Below are 22,648 nucleotides of genomic sequence, written 5' to 3' on the forward strand. Positions count from 1 at the left end.
AACGTCATGGATGTCCAGACCCGACTCTGAATTCGGCCATGCAGAAGTCAGGCAGTCCCGAAGCCGGTATCTTGAGTAGATGGAAGGCTAGCAGGCTTATCGGTCGGTGGGCTCGTACACCACAACGCGTACTTGTTATTTTCGCTCTACTTCACATATTAGCAGTATGGTGAAACAAATTCATTGTACAGCTTACCTGCTACATCAATCAATATCGCTATACCCTCTCTACTCTTACGCCCCAAGCACCCGCAACCCCGACAGGGTCATCATAAACAATCTCTACTGTAACAGATATGCCCAGCTTTACTACAGTAAATGTATCTCCTACCTCTGACAACGGTGCACCGCCCATTTTCTCCGTCTCACACTTACCCAATTGCGCCTCTGATCCCGCCAGCGACGTGTCGAGCACCCTCACTGGGCCCTCTCCAGACTCGACGCGTGTGTCAACAATGTAAAGCAACACTCCTTCCTTACACATGTGCATATCAACACCCAGGCGCGCCCTGCGCTCCACAACAAGCGCAACACTCTCACTCAACCTGACTACAACAGCTGCATATGCCTCTTCATTTTCTCCCTGCACCTCGACCGCTCGCAGCGAAAAGTTATACGTCCCTTTCTCCACAACACACGCCATGTTTTCATTCCGCAGCCACCCCAATTTCCACTTCACCCACGCAAAGGCGTCTGGCGCCCGCCCACTGATCAGTCCCATGAGATCCCACCCCCCAACATACACATGTTCTTCTTCTGCTGCCCCCACAGCATACATATCCGGCAGACAAAGACAATGCCCCGTCTCGTGAACAAGCGTCTTCCACCCCCAGGCGTGAAACGCATCGTATCCGATTGTCACGGCGGCACGCGCAACCAGCGTTCCGGCGCGTGAACGTACGGGACCCGCAAGATACGTCGGCGAGAAGGAGATGGCACGCGCGTGCGGAGGGGCCACGATGTACAGGATGTGTACCGGAGATGGGAGTACGGCGTCGCGCTGCCATGCATCCACAGCGTCTTGGATATATGCGTAATGGGCCTCGGCGCTCAGACTGCGATTGAACGCATACGCCGTTGTGTTGCGGGGCATGCGGTGGAAGCGCGCCGGGGTGTCGGTTGTGACGTGCAAGGTCAGCGCACCGAAGGATGTATTGGTGTACAAGTGGGCGGCTGCGGGGAGGAAGAAGTCGTATGCTTCTTGCGCTGCCTGTGGAGTTGCGGGTGCGTCACGGAAGTCGGCGAAGATCATGTGCGTGTTCAAGAGCCCGGTAGTGGGCGCGCATTGGGCGTAGCGGAAGCCGTGGCCGATAGACAGGAAGACGTCTGGGGGCGCGGCGAGGGCGCACTGCGATGCGGGATCGGTAGCTTGTTGGATGGGATCGCGCAATGGATCCTGGTGTGCGGGGTCTTGCACGGCGTGGTGGGGAGTCGCCCAGGCTGCGACATTGAATGCGACCATCGCCCAAGAGATTGTAAGCTGCATGTTACTTGTGCTTTCTGCAGTTTGTCCACCTTGACTTGCTTCACCCTCTGGCTACTTCGTCGTTACGCGGTGTCTGGGCTAAAGTAAGGCGTCCCATGCGATGAATGCTAATCCGCTGTCGATGACGACATCCCACAAACCTCAGCTCGTGATGTCCTGGACAGACAACGTCAAGTAGATCATACGATCGTGAATGCAGTGGATGTCTCTTGATGCCCTGGTGTGGTGTGTGCACAGTGGAGAAAATACAACAATTTGTGTTCTAGCTCCGCTGCCTCCAACACACTATAGAAGCACGACTTGTAGACAGAAATGTACCTCCCTCCTTTTTATCCTCCATGTTCACCTCGCAGACCTACATCCTGTTCGTGCTTAGTCTCTCAGTTTCTGGAAACATACCGCTCTCGCGGGTCGGCCCGGTCGATAGGCCGAGGTTGTGGGATAGACGCGCAAATGTAAGGTTCATTCCTATATTCCTACGTGTGTAGCTCGTCCTACTCAACAAGTCGATGCGATCAGATGCGCGGCGTTGCCTCTAGACGAGCTGAAGATGGGCGTGCCTCTGGGCAAATAGATAACATGTTCGGCCAATTTGTGAACGAGGCTTTTACACAAGACAGTCAAGATTGGCTTGAAGAAAAAAGACTGCGAGGAGGTATCTAGCGCTGTAGTGTCAAGAGCGCTAGATCTGTTCGTGATGTCGCGTATCTATAAGAACAGGTAGGAAAGGGTAGGTTGGGAGGAGTACGAACAAGGTTGGGCAGGAGAATGATACTACATTATGAGCTTCAGACCGTTCTCCAGTATCTTCTATAAAGCAGCCCTGTTTTGATTGCGTTTTCACACACATCAACTTACAAATCGGACTTGTCTACCCGAGGCAAGATTGCTCACTATTGTCTATATCTTTATGAACCTTCCAATGTTGATATGCAATTGCAATCGGTGCTAGAGATCTGTCCTGCCGCTATACATCAAGATATCAAGGATCGTCGCGTAAAAGTAGGAAGCTGATATTCTCTGCTAAAGCTCAATGTTGGCTTCTTGAAGGCATAGCTTCCTCGCCACAAAGGGAGTCATTTATATGACTTTGCTGTTGCTACATAATGCTATCACTTGCGCTCTCAATTTAATTCATCTGGATGTACCATTTTGTTGACGAAACAACTGCCTTAAAATATTCTTCGCCGCCATGATTCTATCCAAGAGATCTCACCTAATCACTTCTATCGTTTATTGAATGAATGTGCTGTCCATAGGTCGACTTCTCATGTAGACCCATTCCGCTTCAGAGTTCTCCAAGTCTCTCACTATACGTTGGTAGAAGTCGTGAGATCCGTAGAACTACAATTTATACTAGGGGAGAGCTTTGTCCCTCAACAACAGACTCACTTATCGTGTGTTGAATTTTGTTCATTTATCTAGCACACGCGCTAGAGTAACCCCTATACAGATTACGGCAACCTAGAACGCATACGGCATAACTTGATCTGCACGATAAGCGTGTTACTCATGCATCGTGACACCGGAGACCAAGCTTGCCGGCCGCCTACTGGACTAGACATATAAGTTGAATCAGCTCACCTATGCTGAGGATGCCGGCAAACACCGCGTCTTGCTGTAGTTGGCAGAGGGTTTAGCTTATCAGCAATGCCTCAATTTTGTAATGACCTTGAATGTTTTCTTGCTCTTCTGAATTGCCCGCACAACCCGATCTAGGTAGATTCTTATTTGCAAACAAACTTACCAAGTGTTGACATCTGCCAGCACTTTACGTCCTTCGCACCAGTAGATGGCTTTAACAATCTAAGCTCTACGCTACAGTCTGCAAATTATCTCTTCTACGCTAGTTCTGGCGTTACGATTAGAGTACGTGCTGGCCAATTGTATCTGTATCCAGGCGAGTGCCGCGTCTGAAGATCGCCTAATCTGTAACCGCACGCCTGCAAAGCCCAGAAAACTGGAATGTCGCTAAGCTACTTGCGATCGACAGCAAGGCGATCAGATCTTCCGACATCCTGTCGCCGATCTCTCAACTTTTAGCCCCACTTCTATCGTGGCAGCTGCAGCCGTCAGTGTCCTTTACGAGATTCCCGAGGTAGATCAGCTAGTGCCTCGCTTCAATTCCCCCAACGCGCAGTAGCTACATTGGCACGAACATCGATTCTAAGCCACATACGTAGTCCCGGATGCTTCAACTCACATTGAGGAAATGAGTGTGAAAGGAAGCCAATGGCAAAGCCTTGTTGAGCTGAGCGTTCTGCGTATGGAATCGCATCCACGCATTCGCGATGCAGGCCGATTCACCGCTTCTGGCAGATGTGTATAAGATCATTGGACGTGTCTAACATCGGCCTGAACCTAACGGACTGCACGTCTTCTAAATTGCTCGTTGTGCTTAATTTCCATCGACATTCAGATACACCATGGTTGCTTCTGTCTGGAGTCACTCGAGCGTTATCTTCGTCTGCGCTACGCTCATCTTTTCGCGAGCCACCTCTACGCCGCTTCAACACCCCAAACGCCAGGATGCCGGCAATTACGATTTTATCATCGTCGGCGGCGGTACAGCAGGTCTAGCTCTAGCCACACGACTATCAGAAAATGGGACACACTCTGTGCTTGTTCTCGAAGCAGGCGGAAAACCAAGCACGGTCGCTCCCTATCAGACACCTGGTGCCGACCTCCAAGTCCTGGGCTCTCCAATTGACTGGGCATATGGCACACTCCCGCAGGCGGGCCTGAACGGCCGCCAGCTCACCTACAACCAAGGACGGTGCCTTGGTGGCAGTTCTGCAATCAATGGACTTGCCTATGGGAGAGGTTCGTCCAGTATCTACGATTTGTGGGCTTCACTAGGGAACAGCGGATGGAGTTGGGAAGAGGTTTTTCCTTACTTCAAGAAGGTACTTTAGCCTCCCAAACATTTTTGTGGTTACGTTGCTGACCGTTGTGATGACAGTCTACAACAGCCAATGAACCTTCAGCAATGAACATCACTGCACAAGGGTACGATGCTTCACTATATGCAGGCGGTCCAGTTCAGCTCACCTACCCGCCATATGTTTATTCGCATCCCGGAAGTGAAGCGTTTGTTGAGTCACTCTCTGCGATAGGACTGTCCAAGTGAGTTTTCCGGTGAAATGACACATCCCCGAGATAGCTGACCAAAGGGAAATCAGGGTTGAGGACTTGAACAATGGAAACAACGTTGGTACAAAGCAAGAACAGTTTACCATGGATACAAAATATCGCCGAAGCTCTAGCTACGATAGCTACTACATGCAAGCACGAGACAGGCCCAACCTTAAAGTTCTCGAATTATCTCCAGTTCAGCAGATCATTCTTGAGGGCACAGGCGAAGATATGACCGCGAGTGGAGTCGTATACATTGATTACGCCAGCGGGCAGACGATAAATGCAACGGCTAACAAGGAAGTCATCATGAGCGCAGGATCTATCAAAACCCCACAGCTGCTCATGTTGTCGGTATGTGAACATTAGCAACCGTGTCTTCCGTAACTTACTTGTCTAGGGCATTGGCCCCGCTAAAACACTCGCAAAAGCCGGGATCCAACAGAAAGTCGTCAACGAGAACGTTGGCTTGAAGTAAGCCCATCGACAAGTTTCGAATGACCCAATTCTCCCCGCTAACGCGAAACAGCATGCAGGATCACATATACTTGAGCGTCATCGCCGAAGCGGACCCCTCCATCTCTTACTCGTCCCTCTACCACGACTACGCCAAGCTCCAACACGCGACGGAAGAGTACCAGGACGCCACCGGACCACTGACAGCACCCGTCGGCATGTCCTGGGGCTTCGAGTCACTTTCGTCCGCCCAGCTCGCCAGCCTCAACGCCTCAGCTATCATAGCCCAAAACCGCTCAGACCAGGCACACATTGAATACCTCTACGAAACTATCTTCTACCCAAATCTTCCAACTCCCTACTACTCAAGCAAGGAATACAATACATCCTATGTCAGTTTCACAGCCGCAATCATAGCACCTACGTCCCGAGGAAGCGTCTCCGTGCTGACTAACAGCATCGCCGACCCGCCCCAAATCGACCCCAACTACTACGCCACCCCTGAAGATCAGGCCCTTGCCCTGTACTCGTTCAAGAATCTACGCAAGGTCCTCGCCCAGTATGCCACAAACTTCAACTTCACTGTCGGTCCGAACAATGGCGAAGTTGCGCCCGGGATGAGTGTACAATCTGACGAGGATATCATGAATTACATTCGCGAGACGGCTGTGCAGGTGTGGCACGCGTCGGGTACATGTGCGATGCTGCCGCGTGAGGATGGGGGTGTTGTAGATGAGCTATTGAAGGTGTATGGCGTGAAGGGGCTGCGAATCGTTGACGCTAGCGTATTTCCAGTCATTCCCGACGCGCATACAGTAGGCCCGACGTATATGGTTGCCGAGAAGGCGGCTGCGATGATCAAGGCTGAGTATGGCGCTTGAATAGATATGACAGGGCTGGAGACAGAAGTAAAGTCGTAGGAAAATCAAAGGCAGTAGGCTATGCAAAGCCTAATACCGACATCGCAGATAATACCGTACTCTTTCAAACCTTTACATCACCACCTCGCACTAGTACTTACACAGCCCCCTTTCTCTCCGACTTTTCACCAGCAAACACGATTGCTACACTACCATATCGTCCTACAACTCCCAACTTTTGGAGCGCACAAAACGCGCTATTAGACACACTCCGAGTTGATGTATTATTGGCTTCATCCTATTTTCACTCACTACTACTTCGGAGCAAACAAAAACAACAACATATGATGTATAATATCGTCAGGCATGCAATGTTTTGGTGCAATAATGTTTCGTTCAGTATGGCGAAGCGTAGTTCTGGACGTGCAGAGATAAGTCTGTGGATGAAGAGCACCTTTCCGTACGAGACTGCTAACCGAGTTTCCAGCAAATTCAAGTTCCGCCAGCTCCCAATTTCAGGGGACGATCTTCATTACAAACTCAACAAAGAAGGCGATCTAGACGTGCGTGTGTCGTATCTTTGCAAGCAGTTGGGCACCGGGAACCGGGAGGCTGCATTCGAATGTCAGCTAAGCGATGACAAGTAGAATCAGCATTAGCACAGCGGTGCACACAAATTATACAGTTGTCAACGAGCGTATAGACTGAATTAAAGGTGATGCTAGTCTTCCAATCTCTTGCGCAACATCTTAAAAGAGGAAGCACAGTTGTTTTGGATGCTACGCGCTTCAACCTCTAGTCCCCGACATGGTCACACAAACGCAGATCCAGGATCTCCACGCCTCAGCCACGGCTGCGCATACCCGCCTATTGCAATAGTGTTTGTGTTACACACGGCAGCATGGGATGAGCAATGCACTCTCACCGCCGCTTGTTTTACACACGACCTGAATCACCACTCGCCTATCATGCCCGGGGCCTGAACGCACTCACCTACCTTTATACGCTGTCCTTCTGCCCATGCACTCTTCCTCATATATCCAACTCTTTATCACTATGTCATTTCAAGGCAGCGTTACCAAGTCGAGTCTACGCAATTCTCACCTGAATCCCATGCGGCTACCCATGAGTCCAGAGAAAAGCAGGTGTATGTAGTCTCTTAGCAGTTTTGTGGCCATCAGGCATTTTAACTGACTAAATTTAGCCTTGGCGGCTGCTGTTGCATTGACTAGGACTCTTGGTGCGTCGTCGCGCAGACGGTGTGCTCTTGGGATGGGCAGCTTCGAGATTGCGTCGTTGGGTCGGATAGATTGCTTTCCGAGGCAGTCGCATATAGAGTATGACGACCGCACGATGCGACACGATTCTGGGCTCCTTAGCTGGAGTGAATTTTCAGATGATAGAGGATTTGACGGTGGGGTTGTTGAGCTCGATGGTTTGGTCTCGGACATGGACTATGTCGCGAGCAGGAAAGGCGTCAATAGCCACGACGGCAAGAGTGTGGGCCTCAGTACGGATTATGATGCAGACATGATGCATACTCGCCGCAGCAAGCGCAAGGCCGACGTCCTCGACGATACCATCGACACCATGGCAAGAAGCACCACGCCTGACACATTTCAGGCTCCAACAAGCAAGAGCGCCCTCATCGCGGCGGGTATTCTGAAGGACAGGAGCGAGCTTGCAACGACTCGCAAGACCATTATTGCTGGGAATGATACCGTCGTCAACGTGCCAAACGATGCCGTTATCGATATGCAGGGCAGTTCCACCGTCAATATGCAGAGGAATACCGTCGTCAACATGCAGATCGCCGCAACGTCAGATCTCGACAGCGGCATGGCTACAGATTCTCAAGCCACCATCTCTGCTGCGAGAGACACCCTGTTCATGATGACTGGCTCCAATGATGCGGACCCCATGATGATCGATTCGGAATACGATGCCATCATTGACTCGCACAATGATACGATCATGACCTCAGACAGTGACCACCAAAACGCTAGCCCTATACTACGCCCCCTTGACTACCGTGAATCCCGTCTTACGACCCAACGCCAGATCAAGAAGCAGATGGTACTGCTTTCTGAGAAAACCAGGCGTGAAGAACAAGAGATACTATTTCAAAGGCGAAAATATAATGTATGGAACAAGTATTGATATCATCTTGCATGGATATAGAGCGCAATCATACTATGTCTTAGTCCGGGGAAATAGTATACGTAGTTAATACGAGTACTCTGAGTATGTTTTCTTTGCTCCTTACGTAAGAGACACTATCTACTGTTTTTGGTCTTGGTAATGGCAAGATGAGACGTTTCGTTGCAAAGTCTTACAGTCACTATCATCGGTATAGGGTTTGGCTTACTTACTATCATGGTCAAGAGATTCGAGGTACAGTTTCACAGGTAAAGCGGCCATGACCTATGGAAATACACTGTCTATGCCACAGACGTTCGAACAAAGACAACTACGTCTTACCAGTTTACATGAAACTTCTGACTAAACAAACCATCACATGAGAACCCCTGAACTACAAGAAGATCGCTGGGTAGTCACACTAGGGCTATTTATAGCGCCTAGTTCTTGACTGTGATGAGTTTAAACAAAGATATAGTGATACGGTTTGATGAGTATCGCAAAGAGCATTTTCAAGATTGAAATTCGAACACATCACGAAAGAAGTAATACTTGAACGCTGTTGTGCAAAGATATCAACTCTGGTGGCTTCTCTCTGTAGACCAATCGAGTCTCTCAGATATTTTCACTGGCGGCTGGTGCATGTATACAATCCTGTACCTCTTTGACACACCATCTGCTTGACTCCGGCAGCCGAACGTTAACCCTGGCTTGCGCAGTCTTTGGCATGTTGAGCTTCAGGCTGCAACGAGTTCCAACAGGATGCATGGTGTCTGCCATTAACACCTTCTAACCGACCCTCGTCTAGCCTCAGAGAACAGCTCAAAATAGGCTTACCAACCAGCAGGTATACCATGAATACGTTTATGGGTCCTTATCCGCCAACCAGTCTGAACATGAAAGCGTATCATCCGATATCGCGACTTACACAGGATGGCCTCCAGGTTATTCCAGAGACTTCCGCTATGTTATTCTTGAGATATAGAATTGCGATATACAGCATTACATACTGAAGAACAACATTTTCTTTACCGCTTGTTGCACTGAACAGTCGCACAGGAAACGTACCACACACACATCACGCTTTCCCTAAACCTCGTGAGGCATCGTCGTTCACACGGCCAGTCTCAACTTGGAAAATGATGGCCCAACGGGGAAACCCTAATCAATATCGAGTGTTTGGAGGTTTAGCAAGTCGCCATGGGTGTCTTTCACCGTCGATGTTTTCCACAGTGAACATGTTGTCCACAACGAACCGCATCGGTCCGTAGGTGCCATCCTTGCCACGCGTTTCTTGGGTATTGGGACAACGGGGAGGCAAACTGGAACAAGCATCCATAGGCAGGGCGGTGGTGTGGAGTAATCACAGCATTGTGGGGACCGGGTACAGAAATGGCAAAGCGTTGATTGTTGTAACAAGCATACGGTCGCGTAGTGTCGACGGAGTATGACAATTGATCAACAAGACGTTGAGTTTATACAGTTCAAGCAGCATAGCGTGTAAAATGGACCGCCTCGCGGTACCGGAGTTTTGTGTGTCTTGTAGGCCTGCACAGATAGTTCACAGGACTAATCCGCGATACAGGTATTGTAGACGTGATAACAGATGTTGCGGTGGAGGAGGAGAAAGGCGCAAAAGGTTTCAATAGCTTTTAACAGAAACAACCATGTATGCTCCAAAAATTCCACTACACACGGTTAGCCGCGCACATTTACTTCGCATCTGGGAGCTAGACTTACAGGCACGCCTCCAATGCACCTCCCATCACGTCTACCCACACCTCCTCGACATTACTACCGCAACTTCAGCCACCTGCTCTTCTGGATCCTTTTTGCCTCCACACGCATCGCCTGACGCCAAGTCACTTCCTGGCACGCTCGGTCATATCACTCTTGGCCGCCCCGTCCACACCCTGATCTCAGACATGCTTCTTCTCTACGAGATGATGTTAGCATCACCCCATCACAGGCGCGACACGGCGTGTTAGATCTCCAAGTAATCATGCCCTGTTTTGACACCACGATGTTTGCTTCCCCTGGGCCTACTCTCGCCTCCGCAGACCCATGTCCATGCTGCTGCGATCCGTGACTGCTTCTTCGCTGTGTCTGGATGCGCTTGCTTGGCGACGCCGGTGGGCGTTTTGCTGGAAGATTTTGGGGCGCGGAAGGGCATTGAATGTTGGTCTGGGGCGTTGGATGGTGCAGTAGAAATGGTAAGCGGTGGTCGAGTGAGCTGGAGGTTGTGGAGATGGTGGGTGTTAGTTGAAGCAGAACAAAACACACAAAACTGGAAAAGGGATGATTGGCGACGCACGAACGGTCTGTGTGGAATGCGGCCAGACGTTCGGAGATTAGACGCGGGAGTGCCTGACGCTAGCTGGTCGGACAGCCAATCGGATAGATTCTATTTTGGCAATGCCCCCGGACCCATCCCCTCGGGTGCACTCCCACACCGTTCTAGAAGTCGAGCACATCGCTATTTCCAAACAGAAAAGTTACCGCCTTTTGCATGGTTTCTCTATTGCTGGTCCTACAAATTTGGTGGTGGCTATGTATATCATATACACGCTTAGATATGTCCTCCTTCTCGTCCGACCTGATATACAAAATATTGGCCCGAATCATGAGGGAGCAAACAACTAAGCAGTTTCAAGAAGACAGCGTTGTCGAATGGTACTTCGTGGTCGACTAGCCCGCTCCCGTAATGGATCTGGAACTAGATCTGCATATGGGCTTATGCAAGTCGACGTACTTTGTAGCGAGCAGACTCGCGATGCAGTTGCTCGCGGCTCAGCCGGGATCATCCATGACACCGTTCCGCGTGGAGTGATGGTCAGCAATGCCGACTTGGGCCAGATTGATTCTCCCCACATAGACACAGCAAGACGAGAAGGATCCATAGTCGGCCACAGCTGGGTTTGTCAACTTTCTCTTCTTAAGCGTCCTGCCGTTTCTCTGATTTAAACTACCTCACTCGTATGACAAGGACCACGAAACTGGTTTTCTATCTCATGGCATTACATTCAAAATTCACCTCGTTGTGCTCTTGCAATCAATCACATCGTGGATGTTACTACCCTGTGTCATGTTACAACCGCATTGGGTCGGTACTTTCCAGTTCTCTTCGGTTGCCCCGCGCGTCTGAACTGTATAACCATTTTGTTGCTGACACTTCCATGTGATCCGGACGCAATATCGCAATACACTGGAGCAATTGGTATCGCAACCAAGATGAAGTCAGTAGTCGGCATGTTGGTGATGCTGAGCAGACTCCGCATTGACGAGGATGTATCAGCTTTTTCACATCGCACACAACAAGTTGGTCATTTTTCGCTTATACACCTCGTACTGCGCAAAAAGCATCCTCAGTCTCCTTCAGCAGCACCCCCGCATTACTCCGCCGCGCTGAAAACATCGGAACGGTGCATTTTACAAACTGGATATCGAATAACAAATAGGTATGCAAAATCACACGCTCTGATTTGTATGCTGTATGGCCGTTTGTTGAGATCTTGTATGTCGTATGCGAGAATGAGGGCATGCTGGCAGTTCGGACGCTGGCGTGATATCGTGCAAGAGGTTTGTAGCCAGAATGTATATATGTAAAACCACACAGGCGCCGCTCGTAAAGTTCTTACAGCTTAACTTCAACGACCTCAAGTTATCGGAGCTGCCCACTGGTACATCATGAACTGATGAGAACGTTGAGTACAGCGCCGGTTCGTTGGAGATAGCCATGTAATCCAGTTGGATTTGAGAGGTGTCCGAGTTTGTCGATCACGGATAGAACTCCAATAGGTGTGTTGGAAGAGTCTGAACTAAGTCCTCGAGTTGGCTCCGAGACGATCTGTATCGAGCGACATTGTTCCCACACGTGTTACACCCAATGGACGAGTAAAGTTCGTGGTGTCTGACTATCCCAAATGCGTAGAAGTATTCTGGGAACATCAACAGCGTGAATTCACCTGGGAGAGAAAACTTAGTGGAATGTCTCTGGTCTTCTTTGGCGAAAGGCGAGATGTCGACAACACTAATGTTGGTAACTCGAGTCTGACAGCGTCTGTGGAATCGAGAATGGGCGTTACGGCTCCAACGTAGGAAAATGGCATATTCCATCGTGGGTTCGAGCTATGAACAACATGGAGAATGCGGGTGTGAATGTGTGACACTGAAGTGATGGAACGCTGCACATGTTAACGATCGAGTCTAGTAACGATTCGAAGGCGTTCTCGTTCCAGCCTAATACAAAGCTATTGGACGAGCACATTTTGTAGCGTCTACGCGTCTAGCAGCTGGCCAATGATCATTGGCGACGAAAAGAGTGGTTAGAATATATAAAGCAGCCTGGATATTTACAAGAACGCGGGCATTTTCTTCTTGCTTTTTTTTTTGGTTTTTGACTGAAAGTATAATAAGACAAAGACACCATTGACAGTGCTGCACTACTGCCGTATCCTACGATGATGAGGCTACGATGATGTTGAGAGCGCAATTGGATTATTCTTTGCGACTGCTTTTGGGGCGATGTCGCGCGACAACCTCGTCGTAGGCGACATCGACGGACCAAGAGATTGAGAAGATCGGTAAGCATAGTTCAAGGAAAACAACACCATGTCAGACTGTCAGGCAACTCATGTTTCAACAATAAGACTGTCGCGAGATGAGATTATCAACTGCGCGGCGTGTGAGACGAAAAGTGACATCGTCACTCTCTAGCGCATGCGGGGAAGTGGGGCGCGGGGCTGGGAGACGGTTGAGTTTCTTGAGTGCCAATTCTGCACTGCACCATCGCCAATGACATGACCACGCTACGAAAACAAGGTTCTTTCGAATCAAGTTTAGTACATCATCACAACTTCTCAGCTTCGACCGACAGCGCGTAACTAGACAACAAGCGATTAACTTGGATGAGCTGGATGAAGGTGTAGACATCAACGCAAAGAGTGGTTCCATCATGTCATGGAATGGGGCCCTGACGCAACACGTTCGATCGCCGACAAAAGAACATTGCAAGGTGGTAGGAAGCGGCTCAGTCACGAATCACGTCGATGCTCCAGGTCGCCCGCCGAGGCAAAGTTCTCGCCGCCTACCGACATTCCACAGCTATCCCTCTCCGACGAATCCAGGCACCATGACGCCAAGCTGGCCAAGCTGGCTTATCACTTCTTGACGGGATGCTTGTCAGCCGTCGACATTCTCCGCGCTCCTACTGGTGGTTCCGCTCCACTTTCTACACCCAAGGCGGAAGCTGCCTGCCCGAAACGGCAGGTGCAGGATGTGCCAAGAAACCCGACGACAGTACATGGTTCGACATTGCTGATGCCCTGCAAGTTGCTTTGTTAGGCCATCAGCCTGTCAGCGATACGTACTCTTGGTTCCGCTATGAGGCACGCCTGACTCGAAGATGGCGTGTTTAAATGCGCGCTGGAGCCACTTCATTAAGGACTCGTCGACGCCGCCTCACGATCAAGAACGAGTTTCGGAATGGCCTTCCTCAAATCCTTCGCCGCGCTGACGGCTGTCGCCGCAATTGGTGCACAAGCTGCGGCCCTGCAACCTCGCGCAAATTCCACAAAGAAGCTTGTTACATCGGTGGGTCCATCCCATCTTCTTCTACCTCAAAGTTATTCTAATTCAGGTCTAGGAAGCTTTGCGTCACCTTCTCGACATCGACAACTTGTACGCCAAGGCTGAGGTCCTGCAAGACATTGCCTACAAGACCGAGGGCAAGAACCGTGTCATCGGCAGCCCGGGTCACGAGGGCACCGTCGCCTTCATCAAGGAGACCATTGAGCAATTTCCAGACTACTACACCGTCAAACTGCAGGGTGTACCGCTCACAGTCGGCGTTAGCGCGAACCTGACCGCGAACAACAAGACTATCGAAGTCTACCCAGTGACACTTGCACCGGCGGGGGATGTTTCAGGACCGCTTGTTGCAATTCCAAACTTGGGTTGTGAGGAGGTAAGCAATATCGAGTCATCAAGACAAACTGTATAGAACTGACTCCAACCAGGCAGATTTTACCGAAAGCCTCGAGGGCTCAATCGCTCTGATTAACCGCGGTATCTGCTCTTTCGGAGTAAAGGTGGCTCTCGCTGCCTCCAAAGGCGCGCTCGGAGTGATCGCATGGAACAACGGAGAAGGCACGCTCGAGGGATACTCTCTACAGCTGTTCGAAGACCCGGCAAACCCATATATCCCAGTCGGTGGCATCACCCTCGGTCAGGGTGAGTCTCTCCTGGCGCAACTCGAAGCTGGTGTTGGCATCAACGTCCACCTCACCACGACGGTCAACCAAGCGACAAGTTACAACGTGATAGCCGAGACCATCGCGGGTGACCACGACAACGTCATCCACGTGGGCGGCCATTCGGACTCGGTGACGGCCGGGCCCGGCATCAACGACAACGGATCTGGTTCGATTGCCATCCTCGAGATCGCCATCCAACTGACCAACTTCGCGGTCAACAACGCCGTCAGGTTCAGCTGGTGGACAGGCGAGGAGGCGGGTCTGCTCGGCGCAGAGTACTACGTCAAGCAACTTCCTCAAGCCGAAAAGGATAAGATCCGCCTCTTCCTCGACTTCGACATGATGGCTTCGCCCAACTACGCCATCCAAATCTACGACGGCGACGGCTCAGCCTTCAACTCAACTGGGCCCGCTGGTTCTGCGGAAGCCGAGCACGAGTTCGCTGCCTACTTCGACAACCTCGGTCTCAACCACACGGAAATCGAATTCGACGGACGCTCCGACTACGGTCCGTTCCTCGAGGCCGGCATCGCCGCCGGAGGTATTGCAGGTGGCGCCGAGGGCATCAAGACGGAGGAGGAGGCAGAGATGTTCGGCGGAGGCGCTGGTGTTCCGTACGATGTCAACTACCACGAGGATGGCGATACCGTCAACAATTTGAATCTCGACGCATGGATTGAGTTCTCGCGCGCGATTGCGCATATGACGGCGACGTATGCGCGCAGCTGGGAGAGTATCCCGCCAAGGAACGCGTCGGCGGCGGCGAAGAGGTCGGAGAGGTATGGCATGTTCAAGCAGGCGTTCCAGAAGACCAAGAGGTATCAAGCGTGGGTGTAGATAGATATTCGAAATACCACAGTGGTGTTTAAACCTGTGTTTGTTGTCCATGACAAGGGTGAGATGTATAACGCAAACCCAATATATCAATCCTCAAACAAAAAATCCACAGGACGGCTGTGTTTGTTTGTATTGACATGTGTGTTGTAAGGTAATGGAACATAGATAGGCACTGACATGACTGTCTTCTTCTTTCGTCGGAGTATTCATAGTGGTACAGCAGCTTACATAATCCTCATTGTTTTCGGCATCGACGTCGCTTGAAGCGAAAGTACATCCCCCACCTCACCTCATCCACCCCTGTGGCCCAGCCCATTGCCCCTTCACCATGTAGTTTTGATATACCCACGGGAAGAAGTCCTTCTTGAGGTGGTAGAAGGCCTGTCTGGGCACGCCCTGGTCGAGGCCAAACAGGGCGTTGAACGTCTCCTTGGGCACGCCGCCGTACTTGAATTCGGCGAGCAGGACCTTGCTCTCGCCAATGGTCAGCGGGCATGATGTATAGCCGTCGTAGGCTTGGGGCTCGCCTGTAGTCTTGTCGGCGCCATCCAGACTGCGCAGTAGGTTGTGCACCAGCACGGGGGCCTGGGCGGTGATGGCGGCGGCTGTCTTGCTTGTTGGGAGACTCGATGCGTCGCCTGCGGACCACACGTTGGGGTAGGTGGTGTGTTGGAGGGTGGCGGGGTCGACGGCGACGTAGCCCGCGGCGTCGGCGAGGGCGCTCTGCTTGACGAAGGCGTGGGGCCCCATCTTGGGCACGACGTGCAACAGGTCGAAGCGCTTCTCCACCTTGTCCCCATCTGGTCGTGCAAAGGTCGCTCTGTCGCCGTCGACAGCGACGAGGTCGTGCTGGAACAGCCCCTCGATGCCGCGCTCCTGCCGCAGCTTGTCCAGCACGGCGTTGTACTTGCCCACGCCGAACATGACGGGCAGCCCCGTCGCGAAGGAGACGTCAATGGCCGACGACGCCGCCGCGCGGTACAGCCCGCTCTTGACCCAGTGGTCCCACGCCAGCCACATGACCTTCTGCGGCGCGCCGGCACACTTGATCAGGCCCGCCGGCTGGGTGAAGATGGCCTTGCCCCCTTTGAAGGCCTGCACGTCCCTCCACACCTTGTCGCACGTCTCGTACCCGTACACGCTCGACACGCCACTCCGCCCGTCCTGCAGCGCGTCGCCCAGCCCCTTCACACTCGCGGTATCCACCTTTATCCCCGGCACGACGACGACATGCTCGTACCCCACGCGCTCCCCGCTCTCCAGCTCCACCTCATTCTGCCCCACATCCAGCCCGCCGACCTTGACCCCGCTGCCGTACAGCTTGACCCGCTCGTCCACCAGCCCCGCTAAGTCTTGCCGCAGGTCTTCCTTCTTCTTCAGCCCCCCGCCGACCAGCGTCCACCCGGGCTGGTAGTGGTGGTACTGCGAGGGGTCGGCGAGGGCAATGTCGCGCGCCTGGAACCGTCCTGTGCGGAGGAGTTGGTGCGCGATGGAGAGCCCGGCTGAGCCACCGCCGACGATCAGCACTTTGTGGGCGTGCGAGGCCGTGGTGACGGGGTGGACGGTGGCGAAGGCGCGTGCAGCCATTTTGTGGGGGTGGGAATGTCTTGGTCGCGTTGATATGCGCTTCGTGTTTGTCGTCGAGTGGAATCTGGCAGTAGTAAGGTCAAAGGGCAGTGCAGTGCGGTCCAGCGCGTTCAATGTCAAAGTGCAAATGCAGGCTCAAGAATCAAAGGCAAGAAAATAAGCAGCGGCGCAGTTGTGCCTGATTTTGATCCGAGATCGGTTGTTAGGCGCGCTGTACCAGCAAAAAAACGCCGACGCGCCAATTGCGTGCTAAAAGTGGGGTCCTGTCGTTTCTCGCTTGTGGTAGCTTACCCGCCATAGTAGCCTGGTACCCCTGTCGTTCATCCCTGACACTGGATATCGACGCTTCAGCACCCGATTAAGGGTTGATGTCTGCGTTTCATCTAATTCAAAGGAAGAAGGTTTGGTTGTGATTCAAGTAAAGGCCTTTTTGCAACGCTGGATCTTCAAGTCACAAAGGGCGGTGAAGAGCTATTCGCTGATAAGGTGCCACTCAAGCGAGGGACTCAGCCTCGAAGCAGGCAAACATGATCGACACCAAAGGTTTCCTAATCGAGGTAAATATGGTTAGGCAACTTTATTGAAGGCGTCGTCGCTTGGTGCAACTCACCAAACTTGGTTTCAATACTATCCAGGATCATACAGGCTGCGCTGCAATTGTGCAGAAATGAAATTGCAAAGATGCGCCCTCCAAACGATCCAAATATTAATATGTCTTGTCCCGCCATTCCAAGCATGGTCATTAAATGTTTGAGTACCTCATACAATGTCAGCCCCGGCCATCTGGGAAATGCCAGACTTGTATCATATCCCATTAGGCGACCTTTCGGGTGAAGCAGCACTGGCTGTGGGCGGCATCCACGTACCTTTGGACACCGATCATCATCAATCGCACAGTGCAGGTCTAGTGCCACCTCTGCACCACCAGCCAAATACATCAACTGCACATGTCGTCGATTCTTTTGAGGCAGAATGGAACCGAATGCTGAATGAGATTTGCGTAGCCCCAGTGTTGCCATCGCTTGAATCCAAAGACGACCAAAAGGGAAACAATGCAACCATCCAAAAGTTTTACGAGGGCCGGCCCACATGCAAGTGTTGCATAAATTGGGTCGAAAAGCAACCTGAGCAAGTGCCCGAGGAAGCACAGGAAAAGTACGACGGGGTCGCTATCCGCGTGTATCATGGCAAAGATCATTCCAAGGAGACGTTAGGCGGCTTGAAGACTATCAGCCCACTGTGGCTTCTTATCCAAAGCCCCATCATCCTGAAAGCTCTCGAGCCTATCTTCCAAAAGATAGGACGAGTTGGCACGGCAAAAGGTTCGGTGATGGTGAATGCGCCTTTCTCGGACCTGTTCTTCGCCTACTCAGGAATACTCGAAGCATGCGATGCATGCGAGCAAGGTTCAGAAGAGAGACAACACCTTGGAGTTCTGAAAGAAGTGGCGGACGAACTGCTTCGCGAGACGACTCGTGAAGTGACTAATCTCCACGAGAAGAAACTGATCACTTACCCACATCTGTGGACGCTTTTTCCTAAAGGCATCATCGTCGTCTCAAACCACCAAGGTCAAGAATGCCTCTTTGAGGTCACATGTTACGAAATGGGTACCAAAACACTCGTTTGCCAGTACGTCGCTTTTGATGGTTTCAATTACGGCATCAAGACACGGCGCTTCACAGAGCTCGATTTTCGGGGTGTTCGACAAATCTGCGAACTGAGTGTTTATCCTCTATCGTTCCACAGAAGCCGTGAGAGTCTAGAAAGGAGCACGCTTCAGCGCAGCCTTAAAGTCCTTCGATATCAGGAAATGGTGCACGCTGAGTACAATCCAATCGAACACAAAGAGGACATTAGGCAAAGATCAAAACACAATTTTTCGGTATGTTTCTCCTCTCTATAGTTCTTGTGTGCTCGAGGCTAAGTATACCATAGGCTGGCGAACGTATCATGATCAACCCGTATAATTACGACAAATTCAATAGCAATCTTTCTGTTACTCGATTAACATCCGACGAGGCCGATGTTGACGAGGAACTCCGGAATCATTTCGAACATAGAGGCTCAAAAGTCCGACCTTCGATGGAACACATCCAGAAAAATGTGAAGATTGTATCATCCAAACCTCATTGGTTGCTTCTTTTGGATCCATACATTGCGGGTTACTCTCTGAAGTCGTATACATGGGGTGAGTTCAATTACATATTTTACGATGACAGACTTTAATAACGAGGATAGGCACATTTTATGTTGACTATGTTCATAAGGTCAATTGGAACGATTGGGCTTTCGGACGACTTGTCTTTCCCGAAGATTCGAAGGATCTGCTACTCACGCTTGTGAGGAGCCATGCACAGGTTCGAGATATCGGGCAAGATATCGTTGCTGGAAAAGGTATTTCTTCCCCGTCGTTCAACATTTGGGTTCTCGAATGACCGTGAAGGAAATGGGTTTGTCGTTCTGTTGAGCGGACCACCTGGGACTGGGAAGACCCTAACGGCGGAAGCTGGTAAGAACTGTAATCTTGCTTTGCATAAAAACGGTGCTAATTTCCAAGTCGCTGAGCAAGCACAACGCCCTTTCTTGCGTATCCAAGCTGAAACACTAGGAAAAGATGATGAAGATCTGGAAGAAGAATTAGGGACCTGGTTCAGGCTAGCCACTGAATGGAACGCTGTTCTCCTTATAGATGGTAGGTCTTTCCTGAGTCATGATGCATAGACTAAACATGAATCAGAAGCTGATGCGTATCTCGGAAACACCGATGAAAAGACGCACCGTTCCAGTCACGTGCGAAGTAAGTCTAGATATATATTATTTTGGCTGAACTTACATACCAACTATACACCAGCTTTCATGACCCAATTGGAGTACTACTCTGGAGTGGTATTATTGACAACCAACTTCCCCGAGAAGATCGATGAGGCCTTTTCTTCCCGCATTGACGTTCACTTCGAGTATCCATCTCTAGACAGAACAGCACGATGCAAGCTTCTCAAAGCCATGACAGAGTTCGCGACTTCCTCAAACGTGTTTGCACAGTCCACTGACCTGTCTGAACAAGACTATTGGCGTCTGGCGCGTTGGGAGTTGAACGGCAGAGAGCTCAAGAATGCAGTGAAGATATCCACTAGGCTGTGTTCTATCAAGAAGGAGAAACTTTCATACGATGGATTGGAGACGGCAATCCGGCACACTGCTCCGCGGAAGGTCATTGAGTCAGAATCGAGTTTGCCACCAGCCAAGAGGGCTCGTCTTGAGTGAACATTGGCTATCCCATACCTCTCATTGAAGGTGGTAAGCTGCCCCAGCCGAACACTGGATGACGAGGAGGTGTTCGGACGGTCGCCCAGTCTAATTCAGATAACTATACAAAATACATAAAAGCTCTTCGTTTTGCATTTTCTTTGCGACTTTACGCCATTCCTCAACTCCCATTGGGATCCCAAACATCGACGTCAGTAGCATCAGGTTCGAACTTGGGACTATCCATTTCTTCAGAACTCTCAGGAAGCACAAGTCCAAAATCGTTGAACGCACACAAAGCCGCAGGAGTCGCAACATTGTATGGCTGGAACGTCAGCAAGGGCGTGCATACGTCCATTGGGTCCCAAATCTCATCCCATATCTCGTTCTCGTCTTCTTCAATCCAATCCGAATCCGTACGTTCCATGTCGTTCACAAGAGTTTCATACCTGCGCACACAAGAGGAGAGGTGAATGAACCACCCTCTCAGGGAATAGACGTAGTCACACCATCTCACGTGCTCCGTGATCTCGGTGGTTGAGATTTGTGATGGCTTCCAACTCCCACTCCATGCTGACTGGAGAGGCACATTCAACTGAACTGCTCGTGTTCCGCTAATGCAGTCCACAGACACAACCTTTCGCTGGCATATCCTACACTCCGGAACGTCCCTTGTATCGACTCCAAGAGAAATTCTTGCGATGACAGTATCCGCTAGATCCTTCGGCGACGAAAGTAATACTGAGATATGCATGAATACCATTGCATCATTATAGCTGTTCGGTATCCCGAGAAAGGTCTCACAAAGTCTTTTAGACGTGGTTTGCTCGTCCGGATCCATCGCATACCAATCCTGCTTCCATCTTCCCTGGTCTGCTGAGCTCAGCTGTAGCAACCTCGAGCACGTCTCCGAATGCTTCAGGTAGGATACAACGTCGGCTATCGAAGGTTCAGTAAATATGTTCGAACACTTCCCAGTGAACGTGATTTGGACCTTGGGTACTCTTATATCTGGTGGATGTAGGTCTGACACATCGTGAGCAACGGAAGCTGAAGGCAATGAGACAAAATCCATGAGATCCTTAGCCAACGGTAGGCACTGCTGGAGTAGTACTGAGAGATCCTCATTGTGTTTCTCAGAAGCCATCCTGAGCCCAAATACTCCGATTTGGTGGATATGGGCATCTTGTTCGAAACAGCTCTCTACATCGAAGACATCCCCAAAAATTGCTTGCATAGGCCTTGGTGTGGTAGAGAATTGAAGTAGCGTGGAATCCAAGACAGGTTCCCAGTCTATACCCGTACCAGCGGCGTGTGGTGTTGCATATGTATAACCGTCTGGGGTTGCTAACAATAGGCATTAGCTGTGAACTTCGCCTATCATGGACATTCCCTACCAGCGGTCTGATAGGTCAGCGCGTCTACATCAAGGCAGTTCCTCTCACCAAACCGATCAAAACGAGCGTTATCCAAAAGGCTTTTGTCTTTGTAGATATTTGTTTTCTTGCCCTCAGTGATTAGGCGAGCGTGACGTTTGGTGTACAAAATGAACATATCGGACTTCTGGACGTTTTTTGAGATGCCATTTTCTTTGAGCCAATCCTTGAATTTGCGAAGACTGTCGAATATGAGCAAGTGCAAGATGCTATAGCTTGCATCCAACTGACCCAACCCGAAAATTGTAACCTGTCTCCAGGATCTCAAGAACTTCTTCAGCCTTCTTGTCCGATTTGATGTAGAGATCTGTGATAACACCGCGTAGTTCGTTCCATTCTTCTTGAGAATGCTTGTGACGTGGTTGTTTAGCTCTCGGCCGTGAGCTTTGTTGGTTTGATCCTACAACCTTCGATAAGGCTGAATGTGCATCGCCAGACTGTACAGAATCCTTTGAAACTTCCATAGATAGACAAAAAGTCCAAGATTGTAAGATGGGCTACAGTAGGGAAATGACAAGCCACCTCCTACAAGAAGGTGGACCCGTGATAGGATGTCTGACTGTAGATGGCAAAGAACTCAGTTTAACAAGTGCTGTTGGCGAAGGTCTAGGCAGCGAGGCGTAAGATCAGCTAGCCCGTGTCGCCGCACTTCTACGAAGATCCGTGCGTTATCGTCAAACGTGCATGGCAGGCTCGACCAATTGGACAAAAGTGCATTCAGCAAGACTGACTAGTTGTGGGCCAATCAGACAAAAGTGCATACGGCAAGGCTGACTGATTGTGTCTGATCTCACCATCGCACTTCTGTCAACAGGCATACTTCTATGCAGTGTTAGGTTTCAGGTACTGCAATCTCTTGGTTCGGGATGCTTGGTGACTATGTATGTGTATGTGGGTCCGCATCAACTATTAGCAAATTATAACGTACATTGTGCTTATGCACCTCCAAAAAACAGTATCTGAGGTGTATACGTAATCTATAGCGGCGGTCATTTACAGTGGAATGAGCGAAGCAAGAATTCAGGAGACTCTAATGCACTTTTATCGCCTGTAATTTACTATTGCCCACCGTCACTGCGGAACAGTCTCTCCTATAGCCACTAGCCTTCGTGTTACCCAGGTCATTTCTGAGAGTAGAGTACAAGTATAAGTATCCCGTAGCAGTTTCAATCTTCCGCTTGGGTATCTTTCCCAACATTTTATGGCTAC

General features: G+C 50.6%; 8 protein-coding genes across 8 annotated transcripts; 5 read left to right on the plus strand and 3 right to left on the minus strand.

Moving 5' to 3' along the window:
- Positions 1-98: 98 nt before the first annotated feature.
- P153DRAFT_191263 (uncharacterized protein) lies at positions 99-1,582 on the minus strand. Its single transcript, XM_033662434.1, has 2 exons — positions 197-1,582; positions 99-146 (listed from the first exon to the last, which is right to left on the minus strand). Exon 1 carries the CDS (start codon positions 1,484-1,486, stop codon positions 218-220), a length of 1,269 nt encoding a protein of 422 aa, XP_033525630.1. The 5' UTR covers positions 1,487-1,582; the 3' UTR covers positions 99-146; positions 197-217.
- A 2,330-nt stretch (positions 1,583-3,912) lies between these two features.
- Positions 3,913-5,958, plus strand: P153DRAFT_394604 (GMC oxidoreductase; the record flags this gene model as incomplete). The annotated part of the gene is made up of 5 exons (XM_033671323.1): positions 3,913-4,392; positions 4,449-4,612; positions 4,669-4,975; positions 5,022-5,095; positions 5,151-5,958. The coding sequence occupies 5 exons, from the start codon at positions 3,913-3,915 to the stop codon at positions 5,956-5,958; spliced, it is 1,833 nt and encodes a 610-aa protein (XP_033525631.1).
- Positions 5,959-6,993: 1,035 nt separating this feature from the next.
- Positions 6,994-8,097, plus strand: P153DRAFT_355077 (uncharacterized protein; the record flags this gene model as incomplete). The annotated part of the gene is made up of 2 exons (XM_033666549.1): positions 6,994-7,084; positions 7,142-8,097. 2 exons carry the CDS (start codon positions 6,994-6,996, stop codon positions 8,095-8,097), a joined length of 1,047 nt encoding a protein of 348 aa, XP_033525632.1.
- A 5,463-nt stretch (positions 8,098-13,560) lies between these two features.
- Positions 13,561-15,245, plus strand: P153DRAFT_416137 (Zn-dependent exopeptidase; the record flags this gene model as incomplete). The annotated part of the gene is made up of 3 exons (XM_033672146.1): positions 13,561-13,668; positions 13,721-14,041; positions 14,094-15,245. 3 exons carry the CDS (start codon positions 13,561-13,563, stop codon positions 15,165-15,167), a joined length of 1,503 nt encoding a protein of 500 aa, XP_033525633.1. The 3' UTR covers positions 15,168-15,245.
- Positions 14,977-16,926, minus strand: P153DRAFT_311512 (FAD/NAD(P)-binding domain-containing protein). Its single transcript, XM_033664805.1, has one exon. It carries the CDS (start codon positions 16,752-16,754, stop codon positions 15,453-15,455), a length of 1,302 nt encoding a protein of 433 aa, XP_033525634.1. The 5' UTR covers positions 16,755-16,926; the 3' UTR covers positions 14,977-15,452.
- A 618-nt stretch (positions 16,927-17,544) lies between these two features.
- P153DRAFT_286100 (uncharacterized protein) lies at positions 17,545-18,114 on the plus strand (the record flags this gene model as incomplete). Its single annotated transcript, XM_033663442.1, has 1 exon — positions 17,545-18,114. A coding segment is annotated over one exon (570 nt), but the record flags the coding sequence as incomplete, so codon positions are not given.
- Positions 18,115-18,839: 725 nt separating this feature from the next.
- Positions 18,840-20,021, plus strand: P153DRAFT_335435 (P-loop containing nucleoside triphosphate hydrolase protein; the record flags this gene model as incomplete). Its single annotated transcript, XM_033665654.1, has 6 exons — positions 18,840-18,945; positions 18,996-19,151; positions 19,201-19,266; positions 19,315-19,449; positions 19,495-19,554; positions 19,609-20,021. The coding sequence occupies 6 exons, from the start codon at positions 18,840-18,842 to the stop codon at positions 20,019-20,021; spliced, it is 936 nt and encodes a 311-aa protein (XP_033525636.1).
- Positions 19,872-21,903, minus strand: P153DRAFT_394611 (uncharacterized protein; the record flags this gene model as incomplete). The annotated part of the gene is made up of 3 exons (XM_033671324.1): positions 19,872-21,350; positions 21,401-21,621; positions 21,671-21,903. 3 exons carry the CDS (start codon positions 21,901-21,903, stop codon positions 20,185-20,187), a joined length of 1,620 nt encoding a protein of 539 aa, XP_033525637.1. The 3' UTR covers positions 19,872-20,184.
- Positions 21,904-22,648: the final 745 nt, after the last annotated feature.

Source organism: Dothidotthia symphoricarpi (assembly GCF_010015815.1).
Source record: "Dothidotthia symphoricarpi CBS 119687 unplaced genomic scaffold P153scaffold_6, whole genome shotgun sequence".
NCBI classification, from domain to species: Eukaryota; Fungi; Ascomycota; class Dothideomycetes; order Pleosporales; family Dothidotthiaceae; genus Dothidotthia; species Dothidotthia symphoricarpi.